Source organism: Anopheles ziemanni, chromosome 3, assembly GCF_943734765.1.
Source record: "Anopheles ziemanni chromosome 3, idAnoZiCoDA_A2_x.2, whole genome shotgun sequence".
Lineage (NCBI taxonomy): Eukaryota > Metazoa > Arthropoda > Insecta > Diptera > Culicidae > Anopheles > Anopheles ziemanni.
In genome coordinates, this window is record NC_080706.1 from 12,349,624 (window position 1) to 12,371,620 (window position 21,997).

Genomic DNA, 21,997 nt, shown 5'->3' on the forward strand with positions numbered 1-21,997 from the left:
AAATTGTATGTACCTGTAAAACTGGCAATTGTTATCAACCTTAGAGTTAAAATCATTCAAAATTGCTATGCTTGGAAAATGAAACCATTAGTTTATAATTTTGCACAAGTTGTATTTATTGATAATCGGTTTTCAGATAATAGAACAAAATCGAACGAATGGTTTCGTAAATCTTATTTCTGCTCATTATAAATGAATGAATGAACAACTTGCTTTCTAACGTGTAAACTTTCTTTATCAACACCACAGTATCCCGACACTGCGCGCACGTGCGTCCCTTCGGAACATAACGGCCCCCTTTTTATTTCGTAAAAGTGCGGAAGGTTTCCTTGGCGGAAAATGGTAGTAAAATCTTGAAGCAGTGGCACAAAAACAAAAACCGGTCGTATGCGTGTTCATATTAGTGCGTGTATTTGTGATTGCTTGTGTGTGTGGCAGTCAGTTAACTAGCGGTACGTGAGGAAAAAACCTGATCCTTCCATTGTCCTGCAGTTGTACCTTCAGCGACGCACGTAACGAGAACGAAATCATACGCCGGCAAATGAGCTACGAGGTGTTGTTTTGTGCTCTGTGACATCATCGCTTTAAATGAGTAAAAAAAGTTAAGATTATGAGCCGCATGTGTCCCGTAGCATTTGATCAAAGTTATGTGTTTGTGGTGTTCGACTGTTGTGGACTCGGCGAAAGAGAAGCCTAGATGAACGATAAAAGCGGCGAGCGGAGAAACAATTCGTCATCACCATGGTGCTTGCGCGCCTCCTAGCGGTCCTGTTTGGCGCCGCCATTTGGGAGTCGTCCTTGACGACGGCCGCCCTAGCAACGAACGACGTGCACCTTCCGGGCGAGTCCGACTTCCACCAGCAACGTGAAGGCGCCAAGTCGGCCTACCCGACGCCCTCCTCCATCGTCACGTACCACATCGAGCACGAGCAAACCGAGTTAGCCGCCCGTCGCTACTTGGCCACGCTGAACGACTCCGAAATCCACCGACTTCCGGCCTGGTGCAAGCCGTGCAACGCGTCCGTGCTGCATTACTGCCGCACGTCCGACTTCCTCAACGATCATTGTTGCTGCGAGTATTCCCACACCAAAGGTAGGTAGGGCCCGACCTTCGCACCACACCTCGCAGGACATTTCGCCCAAGGACGGAGCGCCTGTTTTACGCTCCTTCCTGGTGACTCATCGGAAGGAGCCTCCGAACGCTGGGATGGGTGGGGTAGAATGGGCGGGGTGCGTTCGGCTGGCGCCACATTGCGTTTCTTCAAGTGGTCCTGCACAATCTGACCCACAATTCGTTGCCGGGAAAACCAATTACGAACTTATTGGATTTAATTGTTTAGCTAAGCGCGGCCAGATGCTTTTCTTTCGCGTTGGTTGTTCGATTGAAAAGAGGTCACGCCATGGTTTGTGTGATGTCATCGTTTAGCACGCGACAAGTAAGGCAAAAGGACTCATCATGCTGTGGGAGTTTCGAGGACATGGTAACTATTTCAATCACGTACGGGTGTCACGCCTTTTCCAGAATTAACAAAAAATAATCTTTGATTTATGTTGCGAAGGGATGCATATGTTTGGGGATAATTGATAAAAATTGCTTACTGGAATGTTGAATATTTTCTATGCAATCATCTTTTTATGACAGAATTATTTTTTAATCGTACTTGACGACAAGAAAATATATTATTTTAGATCTTATTTTACTTTCTTTTCCATGTGGTAAAATCACATCAATATTTTTAAAAAAGTTATGCATTCTTCTTAGGACTTTTAGTAGTAGAATCCATGCTTTGCTTACTGTTATGCAAATCTCCACTCTCTTTTTATTGTTATCATAAGTTCAGTGCAACATGACTGTGATTCGACCGTTTTAAAATAATTTTGAAATTTTTTCTCATTCTTTTTGAATTAGCTTTAATTTAGCTTGTATTTTTTGTGACTGATAAGAAAACTCATACAAAACCTTCGTGTAAGTTGATTAAATTCATTAGCGGGTTTTGTTTCGGAAAGTTTGAATTTTCGTTGTTAACAGGGTACAGGTTATTCGATATGATATTTTATCTGAATATTTTAGTTATCAGTTGCTATAATTTTTTAAGGTTTTTTATCTCAAAGAACTGCGAAGGGAACAACAAAAGATTATTAGACTCGTTATTGGGATACCAAACGGATAGATAATTTTTATTACTGTGCTAATTAAATGAAGACTCAAATTCCTTCTATTTCCATGTAATTATATGGAATTGAAAACTTGTGTTTTCAGATCAGAAAACGAAATTGATCTGTTTGCTAGCAAAAATTTTTTTGTACATTGCCTAAATCATTGAAAGCCGTTCGTTTCCTCCGCTTCAATGGAAACGGGTCGAATTGCGGCCGGGGCGAGTTGTTTAATCCTCGCAACCTTGGCCTAATAGATGCATTTAACCGAGCACGTTGAGTTTAGGCCGGGGGATTTTGTTACAGCGACGCACCGTGCACCGACGTCGTTAATGATCGGTCGCTTCCGTCGAGCGAAACTGGAAAGTGGGTAATTTCTAGCAAAACTCCACCGGCCAACACCGGGGTGCTTTCGATGCAGTTCTCGCGTTGCGTTCGCGTCTGCAGATGATGCATTTACGATCGCACACTTCGGTTTGATTCGACGATAAAAGTTCTACCCCAAGGCCGTTCGCAATAAACAGCGACAAATGGGCGTGCAAATGTGCCAGAATACCCCCGAAAAGGCCTTGAGGCAGGTACGTACGCTTTCCACACCCTGGACAGCGGTGGCCATTTTCCATGCATTCGTTTTCCCGCGAAACACGCGGATGAAAATGATGCAGCAATTGCGCTCGGTGGTTCGCATTGGGCCGGGAAAGCGGTGGGTGGGAAACAAAAGCGACGTAATACGACAAATTGTTGTTACAACCGACCGGCTCGTTTACAAGCGACCACTGTCAGCGATAACGATAACGACATTAACGCACCAAATTACATTTAACTGCAGAGTTGATTAGTTGTCTCGGTGAAAATGTCTCGTCATGGGGGGAGTTTCAACAAACCGATGCGTTCCCCTCGTTCCTACATCCCGCCCGGCATTACAACGACCGAGTTGGCAGCATTGGGTGGCGCTGGAAGCAATGGGCGGCAGGGAGAGATTTGCAATTGCATTCTAGCTGCTTTTTTACGAACAATCACAACATAAACTGGCTGTGACTCAACGGAACGTGCACAACTCGTACGAACGGTCGGTTTCTTTTTTTCCTCCCTAGGAAAGATTGCATCTTCAAAACTCTGGTGGTGTTCTTCACCCGCTTTCCGGGTCGTTCCCAATCGATCTGGTTCCGCATGGATTCCGACGTTACCCGCACAAGCGGCAGATTGAAGCCGAAGACGACGATGGTCCATCCGTCAAACGGCACCGAGGAGGCACCGTGATCGTGAAGACAATTCTTCGAGCCTGCCTTCCTGCTCGCCCGTAGAGGAGGTCCCGTCTGACCTCTGCAAACAATCGATTTGCATGACAATATCCAACATTGCGCTCTTTTCCGTCGCTTCGAAGACGGACCCGGTGGTTCCATCTCGAGTGGAACAATAGCATAACGTTGCCCATGGTCGGCACATGGGACCGGTTGCAGCTAGACAACATCGTGCGCGGCTGAGAAATGCCGGCCAAAAGCATGAGCATATCCGGAGTTTGTGTGCTCTATTCATCATGGGTCGCTTAAGTGGGAAGCATGGGGCGAGATTGACATAAATAATCGGTTCGTAAATTAAATTTCATTTGACTTTTTACAGTTCACGTAGTTCTTTTAAAGCCTAATGGGTTTTCTGTGCGCAACGACAATACAGTGCATAGTGCAGCGATAATTTCTCCCATAATTTGAATTGTAGTTTGTTTGATTTTTGATGATTAATGTAGATATTTTCCCTGTACGTGTGAAATCTAAATTCATAAAATTTATATAGCAAAATAATAAATCGTTTTGTGTATTTCAAAATTTGCAACACTTTTACAGTGATTATTTAACCAACAAACACGTTACATAAATGTGCATATTAGTTGGTTACTCAAGCGGACTTCTGTAGAAAAGATGTAAACGATGTCAGTGATAGGGCATACGTGTTATTTCTATCGACGATGGACGGCATCAAGAGAAAAAAAGAAGAAAAAACCCTCTCGTCTATCTATGCCGGCTATCTGTACGTGACCGTGTTCTGGTGCGGATTGACAATTGCGAGAAAATAACGATTCCCGAGAAGCGCGAAGCTTATCAAAAAGTCAACATTTGGTATGAAGCCAATGATTAGCATTCGAACCGTTAATTTCTCGTGCATGACGCACTTTTTTGTGTAATGTAAAGCTATCAAAATCACGGTCTAGCTTTTCCGGTTAAATTGAGGGAGGTGGACAAATTTTTGATAAATAAAGTAATGCTCGATAGAAAATAACCATCAGAAAATAATCCAGAACGCGTGCAAAATACTTGTGAACATTGGGACAGGTTCCACAATATTTGTTTATAATTTTAACTATCAATCAAAACTCAAATAAAAGGTTAACTATATGTCAGGAAGAATGTAAATGTAGAAAAAAAAATCATTTTTTTTTACATAAAATTGGAACTTAAATACAATGTATTCAAACCAAGCTGTTCAAGATCAAGATGAAATGCTTCCTCACTTTGCCGTGTGTCCTTCGAAGTACAACAAGCCAGTTGAAAAAAAAAAACACATACCCACAGCATATAATTTATGCGCCATGCGAACCAAACGGTGGCACGTGTGTTCGTGTCGTTGTGAGCACATGCCAACATAACAGGAGGGGTAAAAAAGTGACCTACAACAAAATTTCAAAGCAAAGAAAAAAGGTTATTGACCGTAAAGGTGCCCGTTGTCCTAGGGGGTCGGTATCCCGATGCGATGGTATCCTAATGAAAGGGAACTAAATGTAGGTCTTGAGTAAAGGGAGAAGCAGACCGAGAGAAGATAGAACAACAGATGGTTAAATGGGGCCGAAACACAAATAAGACTTCGCGTGGGCTGCGGTGCCTGACTTTCCCGATGCGTAATGGGTCAGCAGGATGTACAGAAGGCTACATGTTAATTAATTCTTTCCAATGGGTTTTTTTCATTACGAATGGAAGTGAGTCAAGTTTCTCAAAAAACACGTTTTGTACGGAAGGAGGTTCTTTCGTGCGGTGTGTTTAAGTTCTTCAAACACCTTTCCACACGGATGGTCATTTGATTAGCCGTTCAATGCAATCCCTGATCTGCTGCAGTTGCTCGTTGATGCATTGGCTAGAATGCACACCCCAGCACCACTTCAGGCAAATGGCCGTCAATTTACGGACAACGTACAAACTGGTGGACCCTTTTGTTGGTTGGTTTAATCTAACACGGCGCAGATTGATTATGACAGTTTAAAAACGTGCCCGTGCATGCAATGTCACGGAACAATGGTCGGCGTCGAAGGTGGAACTGCAGCGGGGAGGGGGGGGGGGGGGGGGGAAGAGGACAGGCCATCTCTTCCGAAGTCGGCAAGTCCCGATCGAGTCGTTAACAGTTGATCAAGCTGTCATGACGCTGGCTCGAGAGATACTCGGGTATGTCGGTATGTGGTATGTAGCATCTTCCGCCTTGCGGTTGGACCTACCTTGACTTACAACAATCGACCATCTTGGTGACACACACACACACCAACGCACACATGCACTCACAAGGGCAAAGTAAACTGTCGTCGAAATCCGTCCTCAGCGCACACGATCGCAATTTATGGTCGCGTGTGGTTGCCCTTCGATGCGCGTTTGCATTTTGCAGTCGTTCAATTTCACGATCAGTTGATCACGTCAACGCCACGATCGGGTGGACCGATTTCTGGCGCTACGGAATTATTACCGGGGAGCTCTGTTCCTCCCTTCTTCGACGGGGTGACCTGGCACTGGTAGTCCGTTGTTTACTGCGCCTCACGGGTTGGGTATTCCAAGCACGCACCGTGTTGTATCGATTCGGAAGGCGAGCGTCTAAATAGAAGGTGAAGTCCTAAGGAGCGAACCAGCCGGTCGAAACTCGAGCGTAAGTCCGGTAGGTTCCCGAAAAGACCCCTGCCCAAGGGGGGACGCTTGTAAACGGATACCTTTTTTCGTTTCTCCTGTGCTCAATCCGTGATGCCCTTCAAAACGCCGGCCCGGGAATGTAATCTGATATCGTTCATTCGCGCGTGCTCGTTCGTTTGCTACAATTTACGTTAGACGATAATCCGATAGGTTTTAGTGGGGCGCTTCCGTACGCATTCCGCACGCGTCAATGATGACAATCATATAAATAATAATAAAGTAATAGGCATACTTTCTCAACGCTTAAACCAGCTAGTGGTTCAAGCGGAATTTGCCAATGTTTTGGCAGTCCGGCGCATTTCACCCTCATTACGGATTCAAATCGTCACCTCCAACAACAGGGTGTGTCGCGTTTTTGATGGCGCTCCGATGCGTCTCCATAACCGGAATGTGGGCGGTTTTGTTTTTCTGGAAGTAAGGTTAGTTTCGCGAAACAAACATATGGCGCCATCGCAGTTGTTCCTTCGAAACGGGATAGAAGAAGCTTAATGATATTGTTTCCTTCCATATTTTCGGTTGTTGTAACGGCAGCGGACGGGTTTTAACATTCCAGTAGTATGTTAAAAGTAGTTTCTTTAGGAATGTTTGAAGAAAAAGATAAGCACAACGTGAACACGATTAAAACTCTACCGTTACGAAACCGATTAAATATCGTGGAGTTCAAGGTTCACTAACAGTAAATCAGAAGGTTGCATTTGAGGAAATCCTTTTGAATAGAAAGATTGGATTATAAAATATCATGCCGTTTTGAAGGATTGGAAAGTTGTCTGAGGTACAGAAAAAATGTCTAATTCGTTAAATTGTTCCACCATTTTTAAAATGTGTTCCGTAATAAAACTCCGAGGTTTCTTCTGAATTGTCCAAAGGTTTCTTCCAATTTTGATTCTATGGAAACTTAAATGCATGTTTCAGTCTATGACGTGTCAATTTTAAATATACTGCCTTATTTTTCAATAACGCACCAAACAATCATTAATCGAAGCAAAGGCACCCATGGCTCATTAATTTCATATGGCATGTAAATGGTCTAATGTTTGATTTTATCGGTGTTTAAAAATAATGCTCCGAGTGCTTTGGGGCCGAGAATATCTGAACCATCACCTCGATAAACTGGTCGATAAACTGGCAATTAGCGCTAAGTATTCTCAATTGAATCATAAGTGCGTTCTGCTCTTATATCTCGATTTCCTTCACCCGATCGCACTGGATAAGAGCTGTTGGTTCCGTATCCTTCTAACTTACCTTCCCAAGCACTCTAGTGCTAAATTTTACGTATACAAATCAAAGTTAATCCCCGAACCACAGTCTCCGATAATCGGATGACGCTCCGTGGCACAAAACCGCAAACAAATGCCTTTCCTGATCGCTTTTCGCACTTCTCCGCAAAAAGAAAAATTCGACACCGTGTGTGAATTGCATAGTTCCACAAACTCACGGCACAAGGTAGTGTTCCGCGACGGAATGATTAAAAAACTACCACGATTTAAATACTACATTTAGATGTAGTCCTTCCACCGCGTTGCGCATTCTTTTCCGCTCCGCTTTCCACGGGATGAACAACACAGAAGACGACCATGACTCACTCACGGAAAAACATAGCAACCTAATATTATCTTTCCCGCGTTCTTTTTTTTTCTCCCCTGTTTGTTTCCAGAGCAACTGCCATGGATGCCACACACCTGCCTGCGTCAGTTGGACGAACGCTGCACGGCGAACGCCGGATCCTGCAGCAAGTACCGTGCGATCAAAGAGTGCTGCTGCGATCGCCTCACGAAGCTCGAATGTAAGTATCCGCGATCTTAAGTACCATTTCCCGGTGTCTTTCTCGGGCTGGTTTTTTTTAGTTGTTATGGTGGGCAAGCTACAAATGGTTAGCGAGGGGTGGGATAAAAAAAAACGGACGCATGTTTGTTTAACCTCGGTTCGCGGATCGATAACAACGAGCAGGAACATACATACACACACAGACAGAACCGTTTGGATATGAACTCCGGCTCGATTAACTAGCGATCGGTTGCGTTACGGGGAAGAAGGTTTTAACCACCGGGTTAACATAAACCAGAGGCGGATTTTCGGGCGGAATTTTCCACGAAAGCAATTGCAATACTCGATGGTCGACCCCCTGCTGGGTCGTTTTATTACGAACACCCCCGTGGGGAGGATACGGTGGCTCATAATCATCCCCGTACAATCGGTGGGATGTAATCTCGTTAAACTCGTTCCAGATTCTGATGGCCACCCACCAACCTCATTCTACAGGATGCAACTGTGGTTTGAGACATGTGAAGATCTTCTCCACCAAAGATTAGATCATCGAGCGAGGGGTGCAAATGGGTTCGACTTCTGGAGAAGTAGATGATGATGATGATTATCGTAATTAAAGTACCAATAAAACTTATCGATCCGTCTGCCAGCTCACCGCGGAACGTTCGAGGTTTCGCTGTTGCGGCCTCTGGTTGGAAAGTGTAAATATTTACGCGCATTAAAAACGCATACGCTTCCTCCCCATGAAACGAGAGGGGATGTCGGTGGGGGTGGAGCAAAAATCGACCAGTCTAACAAAAGCGCCGAATTAGAACCGCGTTCCAGCATCCGATTGTAATTCGCCTATTTAACGCCGGAACCCCACTGTGTGGAGTCATCTTGCGGAAAAAACCCTGACAGCTGGTTGACGGGGGGAATTGGATGGTTGGCACTGAACGTGCCTGCCGTGCGTTTATGTGTGTCCCAAAAATAACATTGACCCCACGATCCGTCATCGAGCCGAAGACGAGTTTATTACACACCGAGCGCCGTTTGAAGCAACAAGTTGACAAGGACGGCCGATCGAGATCGCGTTTGAGGAAAAGCCCACGATTTCGGGAGGGATTTAACTCCCTCCCGCCGCCGAAGGGAAAACAAGAAAAACCCCACGAGCCGGTGGGAAAAGCAGCCAGGAAGGAAACGGAATCGATTTACGACACCACAAACGGCGAAAACATGTATATATCGGAACATGTTTGTGAATGGTTATGGTGGCGCGCGAACAAACACACACACACACCCTGGGGTGCAAGACGGTTGTTATGTTTCGGTCATCCACTTTTATGATTTATTGCGTGTGACGTGACCGAATCCTATTGTTGAACGCTGAAAAATGTCGATTTTTCGTCTTTTCGTTCGAGGGCAATGTTAGAAGTTTGCTGTTGAAATAAAATAAATTTTCTTTTCGTTTTCAATAAAGTGTATTTAAAATAACAAAACTAGAACAAGCAAATTGTGTCTGCACGCCCCGACACGGTTGACGAGTGAAGTGGTATTAATCGAACGACTAACTTCAACAACACTTCCATCGATCACCTTTTCTACCGTTTTTCCCGTTGGCATGTTTATACAAGATGTAGAGCAGTGCGGAAAACACAGTAACCTGTCTTTCGGGCGGTGTTGCCACACAAATCGGGCGGTGGGAAAATATGCTAACCTCTGCAGGGGTCTCATCTTTCGTCGCCCGGTCGAAAGTAGTGTGGCGCTGAACACTCTCGACCCCGGGAACACACGGCGTCGTTTGCGGAATGCATTTCCAACAAGACGTTAATCATTATTTTCCATCGAACGGAGCCAAGAGCGACGGGAGTTTGAGATGCTGGGTTGCGGGTTGTGGTGTGACCTCCAGAAGTTGTGGGAGTAGAATCACGGAGTAGATTTGTTAACTGCTGACAGACTCCCGGATCCCTCGGCCGAAGGTTTGCTGCTTAAGTGGCGGCCCGGTTATTTTGTTTCTGCTCGTGGCTTTTTTCTTATTTAACACCTCGGTGTTTATTGGAGGACTCGCGCGGTAGACTCTTGACGCGGTTGACTATTGATGCCCGACGAATCCATTCGCTCTTTCTCTCTTGAGCGGGCTGCGTAAACAAATAGCACGACGACACACGGGGTTGGAAATAGATCATGTGACGCCTTGCAGGAAAAGGGCAGGTTTGGAAGGAAAGACACTTCGGAAGGCACTAGGTGTCTGGATGCTGGGACCCAATCGGAGTGAATCCATGTCCAATTATAGGACCTGAATCATTACCGAGAGTTGGGGAGTAAGTACGCACGATGCATTTCTCAAGTTCACCTTTTTGATCGAATGTAAATCATCGTCAGTTTGTTTGATCGCAAAGTCGGTCTGTCGGGTAAACATGCAATATTTTATTTCATCGTTTATTTGGAACGAGTTATTTATCATGCTTCTCATTTCTGCTACAACTAACAAACGAGCAGATGATTGATAAGCAAGGATAAGTCAGTCATGCTGAGACATGACAAATATGCGATTTTCATCGAACGGAAATAGCCTGATGCAATTTTTATCATGTGTAGTCTAAATAGAATTCTAACTCTAACTGCGACCCTTCAATATTGAATGAGCATATGCAACTGATAAGCTTACATATCCGTTTTTGCACGATTATATACATTGCATTTACTTTGCATGGCGTTCAACCACAGTTCTCTTCACTCAAGAATTAAGAAATGTTATTTGAAATAGTAATAAAGCATTTAAAATTTCTATTGGGTGGAGCTAATCGATTTTGTTGCAAGAATTTTAGGTACATTAAAACCGCTTCGTTCGCTACCTTTTGCTAAAAATGTATCTTTAAACAAGCATCAGTAACTTTACGGTACAATGTTTCGGATTTAGTAGAAAAAAAAACATGTTTGCAAGAGAATAAAATGGCATATGGTTTTAAGTTATTGATTTGATAATGAAATACCGATTTGATTTCATTCCCTACTATTTAGGGTCTTCAAGGAAATTAAAATTAAAAATGAATACGATTAAACTTTATAGGTTACAGTTCATCAATTATTAAAACCGTCAATTATCTGCAGGAGATTTCAATGTTTTTGACATGTTCATCCACGACGGATGGACGGTGATGAATTTTTGATATCGTACTTACGTTCGTCTGAATGCGTACGATGATATCATGCGATTAGCATGATCGTAAAAGCAAAACCTTACCAACCCTTGCTCCGTATCAGATGCCACTAAAAGTTTACAACCCTGCAATGTGTTGTTTCCCGTGGCCATTGCGCATACGAGCTGTCCCGGTTAGATGTCGTTATCTTGGCGGCTTGGCTTCGAGTAGAACATAAGATGTAGGCAAAGATTTTTTCCCGCAAAGCGAACCGATTCCATGCAAACCGCAACCTTCGTCGTTTACATAAGCCATTGCATATCGGTTTCAGTGTCACCATGGCACATAAACACATACGTACAAAGGCACACATACACACACCTGTACCGGTGCCCATTAGTGTAAACTGTCAACTGTTGACCGCAAAGGGTACGGAAAGTAGTATCCAACGGTTCGGTAGTAAGTTTTTTTTTCACAAATCACCTCTATCCATTAGCGTCCACTTTTGTGTTTCGGTTCCCCCACCGGGACAGGGCTTGCACCCATTTTTCATCCCGACAAATGGTCCCCATCATGTGCTAAGGGTTTAGGGTGACTTATCTTTTCCTTACACTCCATGCTCCATCTATGAATATTTTTAATTTAAAACGAGACTCCCTTATGTCAAGGAAAAAGAAGAGATTTTCTTTTCTAAAGTAGGAGGTAATTAAATATTTTTTCAAATTGGGTAGCGTCACGTTTCGCGCTAAGCATGATTTGATTGACATAAACTCGTAAACATTAATTATCGTATTTTCCCTTACTCTTGCAGATAAAACCAAATTTTCGACGGCGGCCAGTTCGGTACCATTCCATTCTTGGTTGCTTCTACTGATCGTTGGCGTTCTACACACAGCCGTTACCCACCGGCTCTACCCTAGCGAAAGTTAGCCAACCGACGATGGTGCTGTCTGCATGTACGTTTCAGTGTGTGTGTACTTAAGTGGCCTTAATCCCCCATCGGCCTTAAGCTTGCGTCCTCGACCTCTGCAACCCACCAAATCATGTGACGAAATGGGAGGATTCGGCGTGTCAGGACGAGCATCGGCGTTGCGTTACGTTCATCATTCCCCGTCGCGACCGTTGGGCAGCAACGGAGACACGCGAGCTATGTTTAATGGTAGTGATGGTAGAGGATGTTTTCTGTAAGGAGTAGAAAGTTTAGTGTATATTTTTTGTTGTTTAGTTCCTACTCGACGGAGGTCGTGAAATTGGCAAAAAAGGATGTAGAAAAAAGCTGCCGTCAGTTCACATCATACAAATAAAACCCAAAGCATAACATTCTTATTCGAACTGAAAATATCACGCGGAGTAGAAGTTGCTGGTTGAAATTAGTTTGATCTTGTATGCATATGTTATTATTATTTTATCGTTTAGAAGACCACGTTTACATATGTAACGCTCATTGTCGATAAGTATTTCCAACTAAGTCATAATTTTACGTTTTGAAAAACAAACATGCCCATGTTGTTACGTTATCGGAAAACCTAAGTTATGTTCCAATTAGTTAGATCGCTGAAAAATCAACCCAAAAATGATGTACTATGATGACGTTGAGAAATAAATGTGTATTCAAGCAGAAGATTGCTCTTAATTGTACCCGTACGGAAGAAAACAAACCTCATCGCATCGTTATCCGTTTTGTAGTACATACATATCCCTTTTCAAGGTTTTTATTTTTAACGGTTCATTTGTAGGATATTTGAAATTCGAAACACACATCACTCCAGTTCCGTTTCATTTGTGAACCCAGTGTAGTTCCGACCTTTTTCGAACATTTCAAATATTCGAAATAACCGTTACGGCCAAGGTGCTTACATATGATTTACATTACACTTGGATATGATTGAAATTTATTTTACCATCCATCCTCGCCACTGGGTCCTCATTTACTGTGTTTTTATCATTTTTAAACAAATGTTTAAGTCATCCATAATTTTATTTCTGAAAAATCACTTAATACAGCGAAATTCGAATGAAAACCCAACGATTTTATTTGTTTTTTGTTTTTATTTATTCATCCCATTCTTTCGTCCTTTTAGTTACTGCCCCAATTTTTCGTACGACTTGTGATGACCAACTTCGCTAGCTCATTACATTTATTCCCTCCACCCTATTCCCTGTCCATCCTGCCCACACACGTGACCCAAATCCCGCGGTGACACTCTATCATTTCCTTTCCTTATGCTTTGCCTGATTGCTTTATCGAATGCGTGTGAAATTTAGTGTAGGTCATGTTGTTGCCTGGTTTCATTTACCGGTGCTGTCCTTCTGCCATGTTTACACAAACTCCTCTCGGTCTCCGAAGGGCCACTGTTTATTCTCCCCACGATTGCAGATTGGTTAATTTTGTTAATTAGCTTTTTCGATTGACTTTCATTTCCGCGTTCCTGTGTTGCCCATCGAATTGCACAGTTACTTTTTGCAGTGCTTTCGGAATCGGACAGATTGAAAATATACGATGCAGGACAGTTGGGTACAAACGGAAGTATACAAATGAAGTGTGTAATTGGGTTTCGGTTTTTCTTCATATGGTACGGAGGGTTTCCAAAGTTAGTGTTATTGTTTTATTATAAAAAAATTACAAATACACCCAAGCTGAAGCATTTAGGTCCATGGAAAACAGTTATAAAAAGGAAGGTTCGTGTTGGAGTGTATGGCAGCTTTCTGAGCCACGTTTGCTAACATTTCTAAAGCACCAAGCAAACGCCTCAGTTTGCTTCACCTGTTGCTTTGCTTCGGAGTAATATGATTGTATAAAATTTGCTTTCACATATTTGCTACCGGACGTTTGGACTTTTAGGCGAAGGGCTCCATTTACGAAATCCATTGAAATGCTGTGGCGAGAAATGTTTCGGTGAAATATGCGTGCCTTTGTTGTAGCCTATCATTGAAAAGCATCGATTTGCTATTTTCTTACAGCTTTTTCCTTTCTCGACCATCGGCGGAACTCGTTGGGCGGTATAAGAGAAAATTTAAAATCAGTTTCCTGTTAGCCCTCTTTCGGAACACTGGTGGCTGATATTCGTTTCGAATCAAGCTTCAATGTTAACTTATACCACAACAAGCGGCGAGGGAAATGATTTCGGTTTCGGCTGGGGGTTGTTCTCAATTTCTGAAAAATATATGTATAACTGTACACGTACACCCTAAATAGTTCTCTCTGATATCATACAAACACCCATCCCGGTCCGTTCTACCTTCCAATGATGATCCCCCGTGCCAATGGTTTTTCTTGGTAGCTTTGTTTGTTCGTGATTTGTTTTTATTCTTCCTTTATTTCCATAACTGGTTCCATTTCTGCTTTTTTTTCGTTTCTCTTTTCCTCGCGATTTCGCGGGTGTTAGTAGTAGTTCCTGATCCTTACACACTAGGAGTGTCTATAAGATTAGAATCACATTTAACTTATATGTTTAGTTTTATTAGTTTTGTTCACGTTCACGCCACATCCGGCGGCTCGCGCCTCGTACGTTAGTTGCATATGATCGTTCGTTTCGTTTCGTTTTGCATCCCCTTACGGCTACTCTCTGTTGCGCATGTTGCAATTATTTTTTTTCTTCTTGTTGTTTTCACACTTAAAGCGATCGTCTAAAATATAACTTAAAGTTTCTTTTCCGCCCGTCCGATATTTATTATTTCGTCATTTCTTTTACATTTCCTAAAGTTTGTTTTTCCCTTTCCGTATGTATTTACACATCACTCACGGCGTCCACTCTATTCACACACGCTCTGACGCACTCAAGTAAACACTCTTTTTCTCTCTCACACACGCACACGCACGCACGGTCACGTTCACAATAGTGTGTCTACTGTGCAATACATCTGAACAAAAACAACATGCCTTTTTTCTGTTTGTCCGTTTTCACCCACAATTGCAATATGGCGTAGTGTTAACCGGAACTGGGTGTATTTTTGTGGGAGGGCGCTATCTAACCGCTCCGATTAGTTTGCTCTTTCGAAAGATTGATTTGGCCTACGAAAAGTGTCTCCCTTTCTCCCTCTAGCTCGGCATCCAACGGAAAGGTAAAAGTCGTTTTGTTTAAAAAAAAACCTAAAACCCTATCCGGTGTCCTAAAGTAGAAAGATGCTTCAGTACAAGTGCCCTCCCGAAAAACGACATTCACTATATAGCGGGCTCTCTAGTGATATGATACAGATACAGGCCGGATTCCCGTGCATTGTTTGCTGGGAGGGGGTTAAAGATTCATCGTTGCTGCGGTGCATGAGGGTGGCTGTGGAGGGTTGTGCTGCTGGTGGTGGTAGTGCAAAAAGGCTTCCCTGGTGCGCACGGGACTGGACAGGATACTCCTTTCCTCAAGCACATCGTTACGGTGTGTGAAATGGGTTATCGTTTATGATTGGTTTCTAATTGGCACTTGTTAAAAGAATGTTAAAAGAACTTGAAATGGACTGAAAGGAAATGGATGATTCGAATGTGACGCGTTTTCCGGCTGAAACGCGAAGCGAACCACCAGGCGTCTCCATTGCGGCATGTGGTTTTGTTCATCCAACGCATGCTTTGCGGAACGAAAAGTTTTCCCTTCGTGAAATATTTCACTTTCGCCGCGTACTCCGATTGGATGGAAGAAAAGCAAAACAGCTTGCTGAAGAGCGCACGGTTTGAGGATAAATAAATCATCTTAACTAGATTTCTAGCCGAACGAACGGTCGGTTCCGTTCGAGGTTAACGGTTTAAAAACTGAAAACTGGCAGTACAGCAACAGGGGGTTTATGTTCTGGCTCGCCTTGCGCTACGTATATCACACACGTGTGCCTCGTCCTCTCTCCCCCTAGTGACCCGACGAAGCACTGAAGAAGGAAAGCGGAGCGCGTTGCTATCTATCACTGACGAGGTTCTCGACGTCCGAAACCATCACCTCGAGATCGGACGGAAGCGGATCGTCGACCGTCCGGTTGGCGCCGCCGGCCGTCGCCACCCTCGGCCACTCGAACGGACGCTGCTGCTGCTGCAGCATGTCGTCGGCACAGGAGGACGTGTGCGGTCTCGGCTGGTGGAAGGCCGGTCCGGCCCAGCACGTGGCGCCCGGTGAGCTAGGCTTCACGTTCAGTGACGTTTGGCGGGCGAGCGGTACGGGTCCGCCTTTGCCGCCGCCCGTGCCGATGCTGCTGCGGCGCTGGTGTTGGTGGTGGCTGTGATGATGCTGTCCGCTACCGTTGCTCGAGGAGTTCGAGTGGCTTCCGAGGGTGCCGGAGTTCGTACCGGTAGTCGGTGGATGTCGTCCGGTGGCCGAAGGACCGTTCGAGGCCGAGCGGGACAGTTTGTGGCCGGGTGGGGTTTGCGTGACGCTGTTCCGACGGCTCGAGGAGCCACCGTCCGGTACGAGGAACTGACTCGACGAGCCGTGCCGTTTGAGTGAGTTCAGGTTTGAGGCCGAACCGGAGTGGAGGCGGGTAAGGTTGCTGGCGCTCGATCGCTTCTTGTCGGCGAAGCTGTTCCGCTTGGTGCCGCTGCCGGTCACTCCGTGTGACGCCCGGAGGCCACTCAGGTTGGTCGTGCTGGAGCGGATCAGACATTCCGTGCTATCGCCCGCGAACGAGCGGAACGCGTTCGAGGCGTTGTGGTGGTTGTGCACACTGGACCGTCTCGTCCGATCGCGCCCATTCACTGTTCCGGTGGGGGCGTGCAGGTTGGACGTGCTACCCCGACTCGCCCCTCCCGCGCTCTTCGCGAGCGAGTGGTTCTGGAGGTGCGTCCCGCTCGCACTCCGGTTGATGCGGAACGTGGCCGTGTTGATCGATGGCACCGGATGGTCGCCCGCCGGTTCGTCGCTGTGCCCGAACGTGACGTTCTCGTACGTGTGCGACTCGCCGTCACTGCCGCCGGTCGCGCGCGGATTGAGCGTTTCGTAGTTCGGCTCCGAGCTGCCGATGATGGGCATCTTCTCCTCCGGCGTGACCGGTTGGCGCACGAGGATGGCCGAGCGTTTGCGCGGTTGACCATCGACCACGTCCGGTCCGACCCGCTTCCGCTCGGAGAGGGCCGTCGGACGGCTCTTGCGCTTCCCCCCGACCGGACCAGCCACCACGTGCGTCTTGACACCCGTCACCACCGACGAGGGATCGTTCTTGGAGAGCTTGAGGCTGAACTTGAACGGCGGCTTGTAGACCACCTGCAGCCGCACCTTCTCGTTCAGGTTGCCCACCGATTTCGTCTTCATGCGCGTCTTCTTCGGTGACCGTGCACTGGCCTGCTGTGCCGCTCCCACTCCCGCCCCGACCGCCTGCTGCGTTAGATGATCCGGCGTCGATTGGCTCTTGCTGATGATGTTCGCTACGGAGGCGGGCGTGTGTTCGTACTGGGCCGTCGCCGCCGCCCCCGCCCCCGCCGAGGACTGCCCGGTGGAGACGATCGGGGACTCCAGCAACCAGCGGTGCACCTTCCCAAACGTGTTGCTATGCGTGTGTGCGTCCGTCGCGTTTCGGCTCGAGTAGTCGATCACCTCTTTATGCTTCGATTTGGGCTTCTTGTGTTTCTTCTGCGACTCCTTCACCGGCGACTCGTCCGGCGACGGTCCGCCGCCTCCCGCCTGGGTTCCGCTCGGGCGCTTCTTCTTGCGCCTGAGCAGCCGCTTCGGGCTGTCGCCGGTGGCGGCCGTCGTCGTCGTCGTGGTGCGGCCCACGTGCCGCTTCACCTGCTTGATGACCATGCTGGCGGGGTTAACGCCACCGGTCGCCATCGACGAGCTGTGCTGGCGCTGCTGCTGCTCCTTCGAAGTGGACGGCAGCACGGCGGTCGTAGTGGTGGTCGTGCCGTTCACCGTCGCCAGCAGCTGCTTTGCCTGCTGCTGCTGGCCGTGGCTGACGCCGGTCGCCTTCGACGCCGCCGGGCCGCCCTTCGTGGACGGCTTCGCCGAGCGTTCGCCGCGGACCTTCTTCTTGAGCGGCACCTTCGTGCGGACGGCCGTGTGCACTATCACGCCGTTGTTGTCGTCCGGCAGCCGGACCGTCTCCGTCGTCGCGCTGTGGATGATGGTGACCGTTTTCAGCTTTAGATTGGTGCGCTTGCCCAGCAGCTTCGCGCTCAGCACCTGCGGAAGGGTGAACAGAATGCATTAGTAATCGATCTTTCGCCAGAATGCGGTTCTAAACAGCAATCATCGAGCGAAGTACTTGTAATTTTAGCGATAAAGAAACAGGGACGCGGACTCTCTACCACCCTAGCCCTACTTTGGGAATGAAAGTTCATCAAAAGGCATGATGTTAGCTTATCATCGCTCACAGTATTGCTCCACATCCAGCGGAATGTCCTTCCAGTGGCGTACGTTTCGTCGAATTCTCTGTTGCCCGTATCGAATTGGTGCGAGATATTGTAATTTTGATTTCTATTTTTGTCTTATTTACCAAGTCCCGGAACAGTGGAACCCCGATTTGTACTTAATCAGGAATGGAGTATATTGAATAAGATTTTTTGTAAGCTTTTCTTCAAGCTAAAGTTTAGTATAACATAAGCTAGAAACAAGTGTTTATTTAAAGTACACATTTGTTGAGCCCCACTAACAGTAACTAACTGACGCGGAGAAAGCAACCCCTCTCTATCAAGGTATTTTAAAAATTGGAAGATGATATAGTCCAAACAAATTTGATCCATACAAAATTTTCAATTAAAACGTTAGATTAAGAAATAAAATTGTAACGTTCATCATTATTGGTACGGGAAAATGTAAGGTTAAACATCTAGATGTACAGGGTGTGCGGGCTACATTTGACACCTGGCCTTTGGGTTTATATCTCAGGGTTGAGTTGACGTATCGAAATATATATATATATAAAGGATTAAGCAGCCCGTAGACGTCACATATTAATCTGTGCAGATCTTTGACGTCTACAGATTTCCTTTGTTCTCTCGTACCCATCGTCTGTCAAACATCCCTCGAGATATCCCGAATATCTCGAGAGATGTTGGAAAGAGCTAAGGAATAGCTGCAGACGTCAAACATCTGTACAGATTAATATGTAACGTCTACGGCTTGCTTTACGTAAAAAATATTACCAGATCCGTACTATTTTAAGAACCTGTTGTGAGTTTTGAAAGCCCAAGGAGGCCCCAATGGCAACAAATGACCTCTCGATACATTTTTAGCATCGTTAAAGACTGTGGGAAACATCTCCCGTTTGAGTAAAAAAGAAATATCAATAATACAATCGTAGATTTTGTTTTTAAATCTTCTCTGAACATCACTGGATTGTGCAAACCTTATCACGTATACGGTAGTTTAATTATTTTGTTAAGAAATTACGGTTATTATTTTTAAAATTTCATATGGAAAAGGATTTATTTTGATTTTAAAAGAGTTTTTAAGAACTTTATATGACAATGTTATGTGCCTCATTTGAATTCCATCGGATAAAACCAACCATTTTACTAAAACCCATTATCAAAGTTTTAACAAACTAAAAAGGTTATTCTTCAAAGTCAGATTAGTTCTGAAAGGTAGGCTTAGATTCCCCGACGTCGACGAGGTTCCACTGCTCCGTGAGACGATGTCCCTCAATCCCACCCTACTCACCAGCAGCACAAAGATGACGGTCACGATGAGCGCCACCGTGTACCAGTTGGCGTAGATCCAGCGCTTGAAGCTGGCGATGCTTTCCTCCGACAGCAGCAGCTTCCGGAGCGTCGCCAGCGGCCCGGACGGATCGACCTCGCGGCACTTCTGCGCCACGTCGCAGTAGCCGTTGTACTCGTTGCACGGCGTGCCCGGCTTGGCGTACATGTCCGGCACGTCGTACGGCGGATCGTTCCAGTCGAACGAGCTGAGGCAGGGCTTGTCCTCGCCCGGCTGCTTGCAGCACAGCTCGCACGCCTTGATGGCGGGATCGGCCGGCCCGACCGTGCACTGGCACGACTCGAGCCCGTACGCCAGGCAGATCGAGCCGGTACACTCGCCCATATAGCACACGTACTCCTTGTTGCAGATCGTCTTGTTCGGCTTGTTGATCGAGGGCGGGCAGACGGGCTGCTGGCCGTCGCAGTAGGCCGGATCGCGGCACCCATTGTCGTCCCGGCACTTGTCGCCCAGCTTGAGCGTGCACTCGAGCGTACAGCACGGTCCCTGCGAGGGGCTACACTGGGCTCTGGTGTGGGGGAGAAAGAAGGGAAAACCATTAGAAAAACGCTTCTTTGGCGGCGATTATCGCTCCGTGGCTTACTTCGGCGTCAGCGTGCACGGTTTCTGGTCGAAGCGCGGATGGCGTGACATCGGGTAGCAGCACGAGTCCTTGCAGTCCTCCTCCCAGCCGCAGTCGCACTCCTCGCCCGTCTCCACCACCCCGTTGCCGCAGATGGCCTCTTGCGGTTCTGCAACAAAAGAGCGTCGAATGGTTACAATTAAATTCTGGCGGGAGGGAAAACCCCACAACGACGCCGTGATTGACGGAATACTGACCGGTGAAGCAACCCTTGGCGCTGCGTGCCTTCGCGTTCAGCACCGGCTCGATGGCTTTCAGCGAGCACGGGCTGAAGCGGTTGTTGTTCCGCTTGTCGCCGGAGGTCGCCCGGGCAAACATGATGAAGTTGCCGTCCTCGCCACCCGGCGTGCACTGCTCCGGGTCGTGCTGTGAACGAAAAAAGAGGGGGTGTAAGTGTAAACGTAAGTAAAAAAAAACCCCAACCCACCCGCCCACCGTGGGAGGAAGTGAAATATGGCTACTTTCGCACTAATGGCTGTAATTTTGCCGGCAGAGAAAGGAATTAATCAACCACAATTATGTGCACCATGCGTTTCGTTCGCGCTAAGACGTGACGGCACGGTGAAGGAAGTTGTGCACTGTTGCTGCAGTGCCTGCTTCACTCGAAGGAAGGGTTTCGCGTGTCGAAGGCACGGCCACTTGAATGCACTTTTAATTGTGATGGTTTACCACCACAACCAGTGCCGTTAAATTGATTATGGTGGTTTTGTTTTTGTTTTCATTAGACGATTATCGAGATTTGAACCGCAAGGGAAGTAAAACGGGAGCTCAAATTGAGTTATGTCGCGGAAGATCAAATGTTTGGTAGAAAGATTGAGTCTCGAACTAGGTCAGTATAGATTAATTGACTTAAAGGTATTTTGATCTCAAGTATTAGCATAACCGTATTTAAACCTATGAATGAGGTGTTCTTGACAGCGAGTTTTTAAGCAGTAGATAAATGAATGTTTTTGTTTGTTGGTTTCTGTAACCTTACATTTTCTAAAGTTCTTAAGTACAACTTTATGATGCCTTTTAAAACAACAAATAATTACAGTAACTTTCGGTAGAGTTTGAGGTTTGTAGAATACTAACGAAAACAACCGTCTCAGTTTGCTTTAAGATGAATAAAGAGCTTCTATTTGAAATCAACAGAGGGAATAACGATATGAAATAAAAAATTAGATCTATTGCATTCCTTGTTTTCAAATTCAACTTATTGCCTTTTAAATGTTGGAGGTTTCATTTTGTAATAACTAATATAGTACAGAGAGTAATGGATCCATTTTAATTAAAGATTCAGATTCATTCACCCACTGCACCATCATTCACTCGCCTGAAGTGAAGGTGTTGTTGAAATTGCTACCCAAAAAATATAATATAATTTTAAATGTTGGAGGTTTCATTTTGTAATAACTAATATAGTACAGAGAGTAATGGATCCATTTTAATTAAAGACTCAGATTCATCCACCCACTGCACCGTCATTCACTCGCCTGAAGTGAAGATGTTGTTGAAATTGCTACCCAAAAAATATAATTTACAAGCTCAACCTCATTTGGCACAACATTTTCGGAAGGTTGCGCTAGAGCAATCCACGGTTTGAAGGATTTTCTCGTGAAGATACATTGATGAAACACGCTAAAAACAACTTGCTACATACAGCTGCATGTTTCCATCATACCCTCGGACGACTCACTGCTGCTTTCCAAAACCTAATATACCGCGTCCTGGGATTTAGAGCCACATACTGCTCAGGGGAATGCCACAGTGGAAGTGATAAGCTCTCTCTCA

General features: G+C 45.9%; 2 protein-coding genes across 2 annotated transcripts in view; one reads left to right on the forward strand and one right to left on the reverse strand.

Annotated features, from left to right (window-relative positions):
• The first annotated feature begins 741 nt into the window (after nucleotides 1-741).
• LOC131284090 (uncharacterized) lies at nucleotides 742-11,905 on the forward strand. Its single transcript, XM_058312946.1, has 3 exons — nucleotides 742-1,093; nucleotides 7,747-7,875; nucleotides 11,787-11,905. The coding sequence occupies exons 1-3, from the start codon at nucleotides 742-744 to the stop codon at nucleotides 11,903-11,905; spliced, it is 600 nt and encodes a 199-aa protein (XP_058168929.1).
• A 3,944-nt stretch (nucleotides 11,906-15,849) lies between these two features.
• Nucleotides 15,850-21,997, reverse strand: part of LOC131287427 (uncharacterized) — a 154,331-nt gene continuing 148,183 nt past the window's right edge. The window contains exons 9-12 of the mRNA XM_058316476.1: nucleotides 20,422-20,590; nucleotides 20,186-20,333; nucleotides 19,543-20,110; nucleotides 15,850-18,063 (exon numbers count right to left, since the gene is read on the reverse strand). Coding sequence (XP_058172459.1) covers nucleotides 15,850-18,063; nucleotides 19,543-20,110; nucleotides 20,186-20,333; nucleotides 20,422-20,590 — 3,099 coding nt within the window. The remainder of the gene's footprint in view (nucleotides 18,064-19,542; nucleotides 20,111-20,185; nucleotides 20,334-20,421; nucleotides 20,591-21,997) is intronic.

Coding starts and splice junctions, on each gene's coding strand:
- LOC131284090 (XM_058312946.1), top strand. CDS start 742: ATGGTGCTTGCGCGCCTCCTAGCGGTCCTGTTTGGCGCCGCCATTTGG. Junction 1,094..7,746: donor CGAGTATTCCCACACCAAAG/GTAGGTAGGGCC, acceptor GTTTGTTTCCAG/AGCAACTGCCATGGATGCCA. Junction 7,876..11,786: donor TCGCCTCACGAAGCTCGAAT/GTAAGTATCCGC, acceptor TTACTCTTGCAG/ATAAAACCAAATTTTCGACG.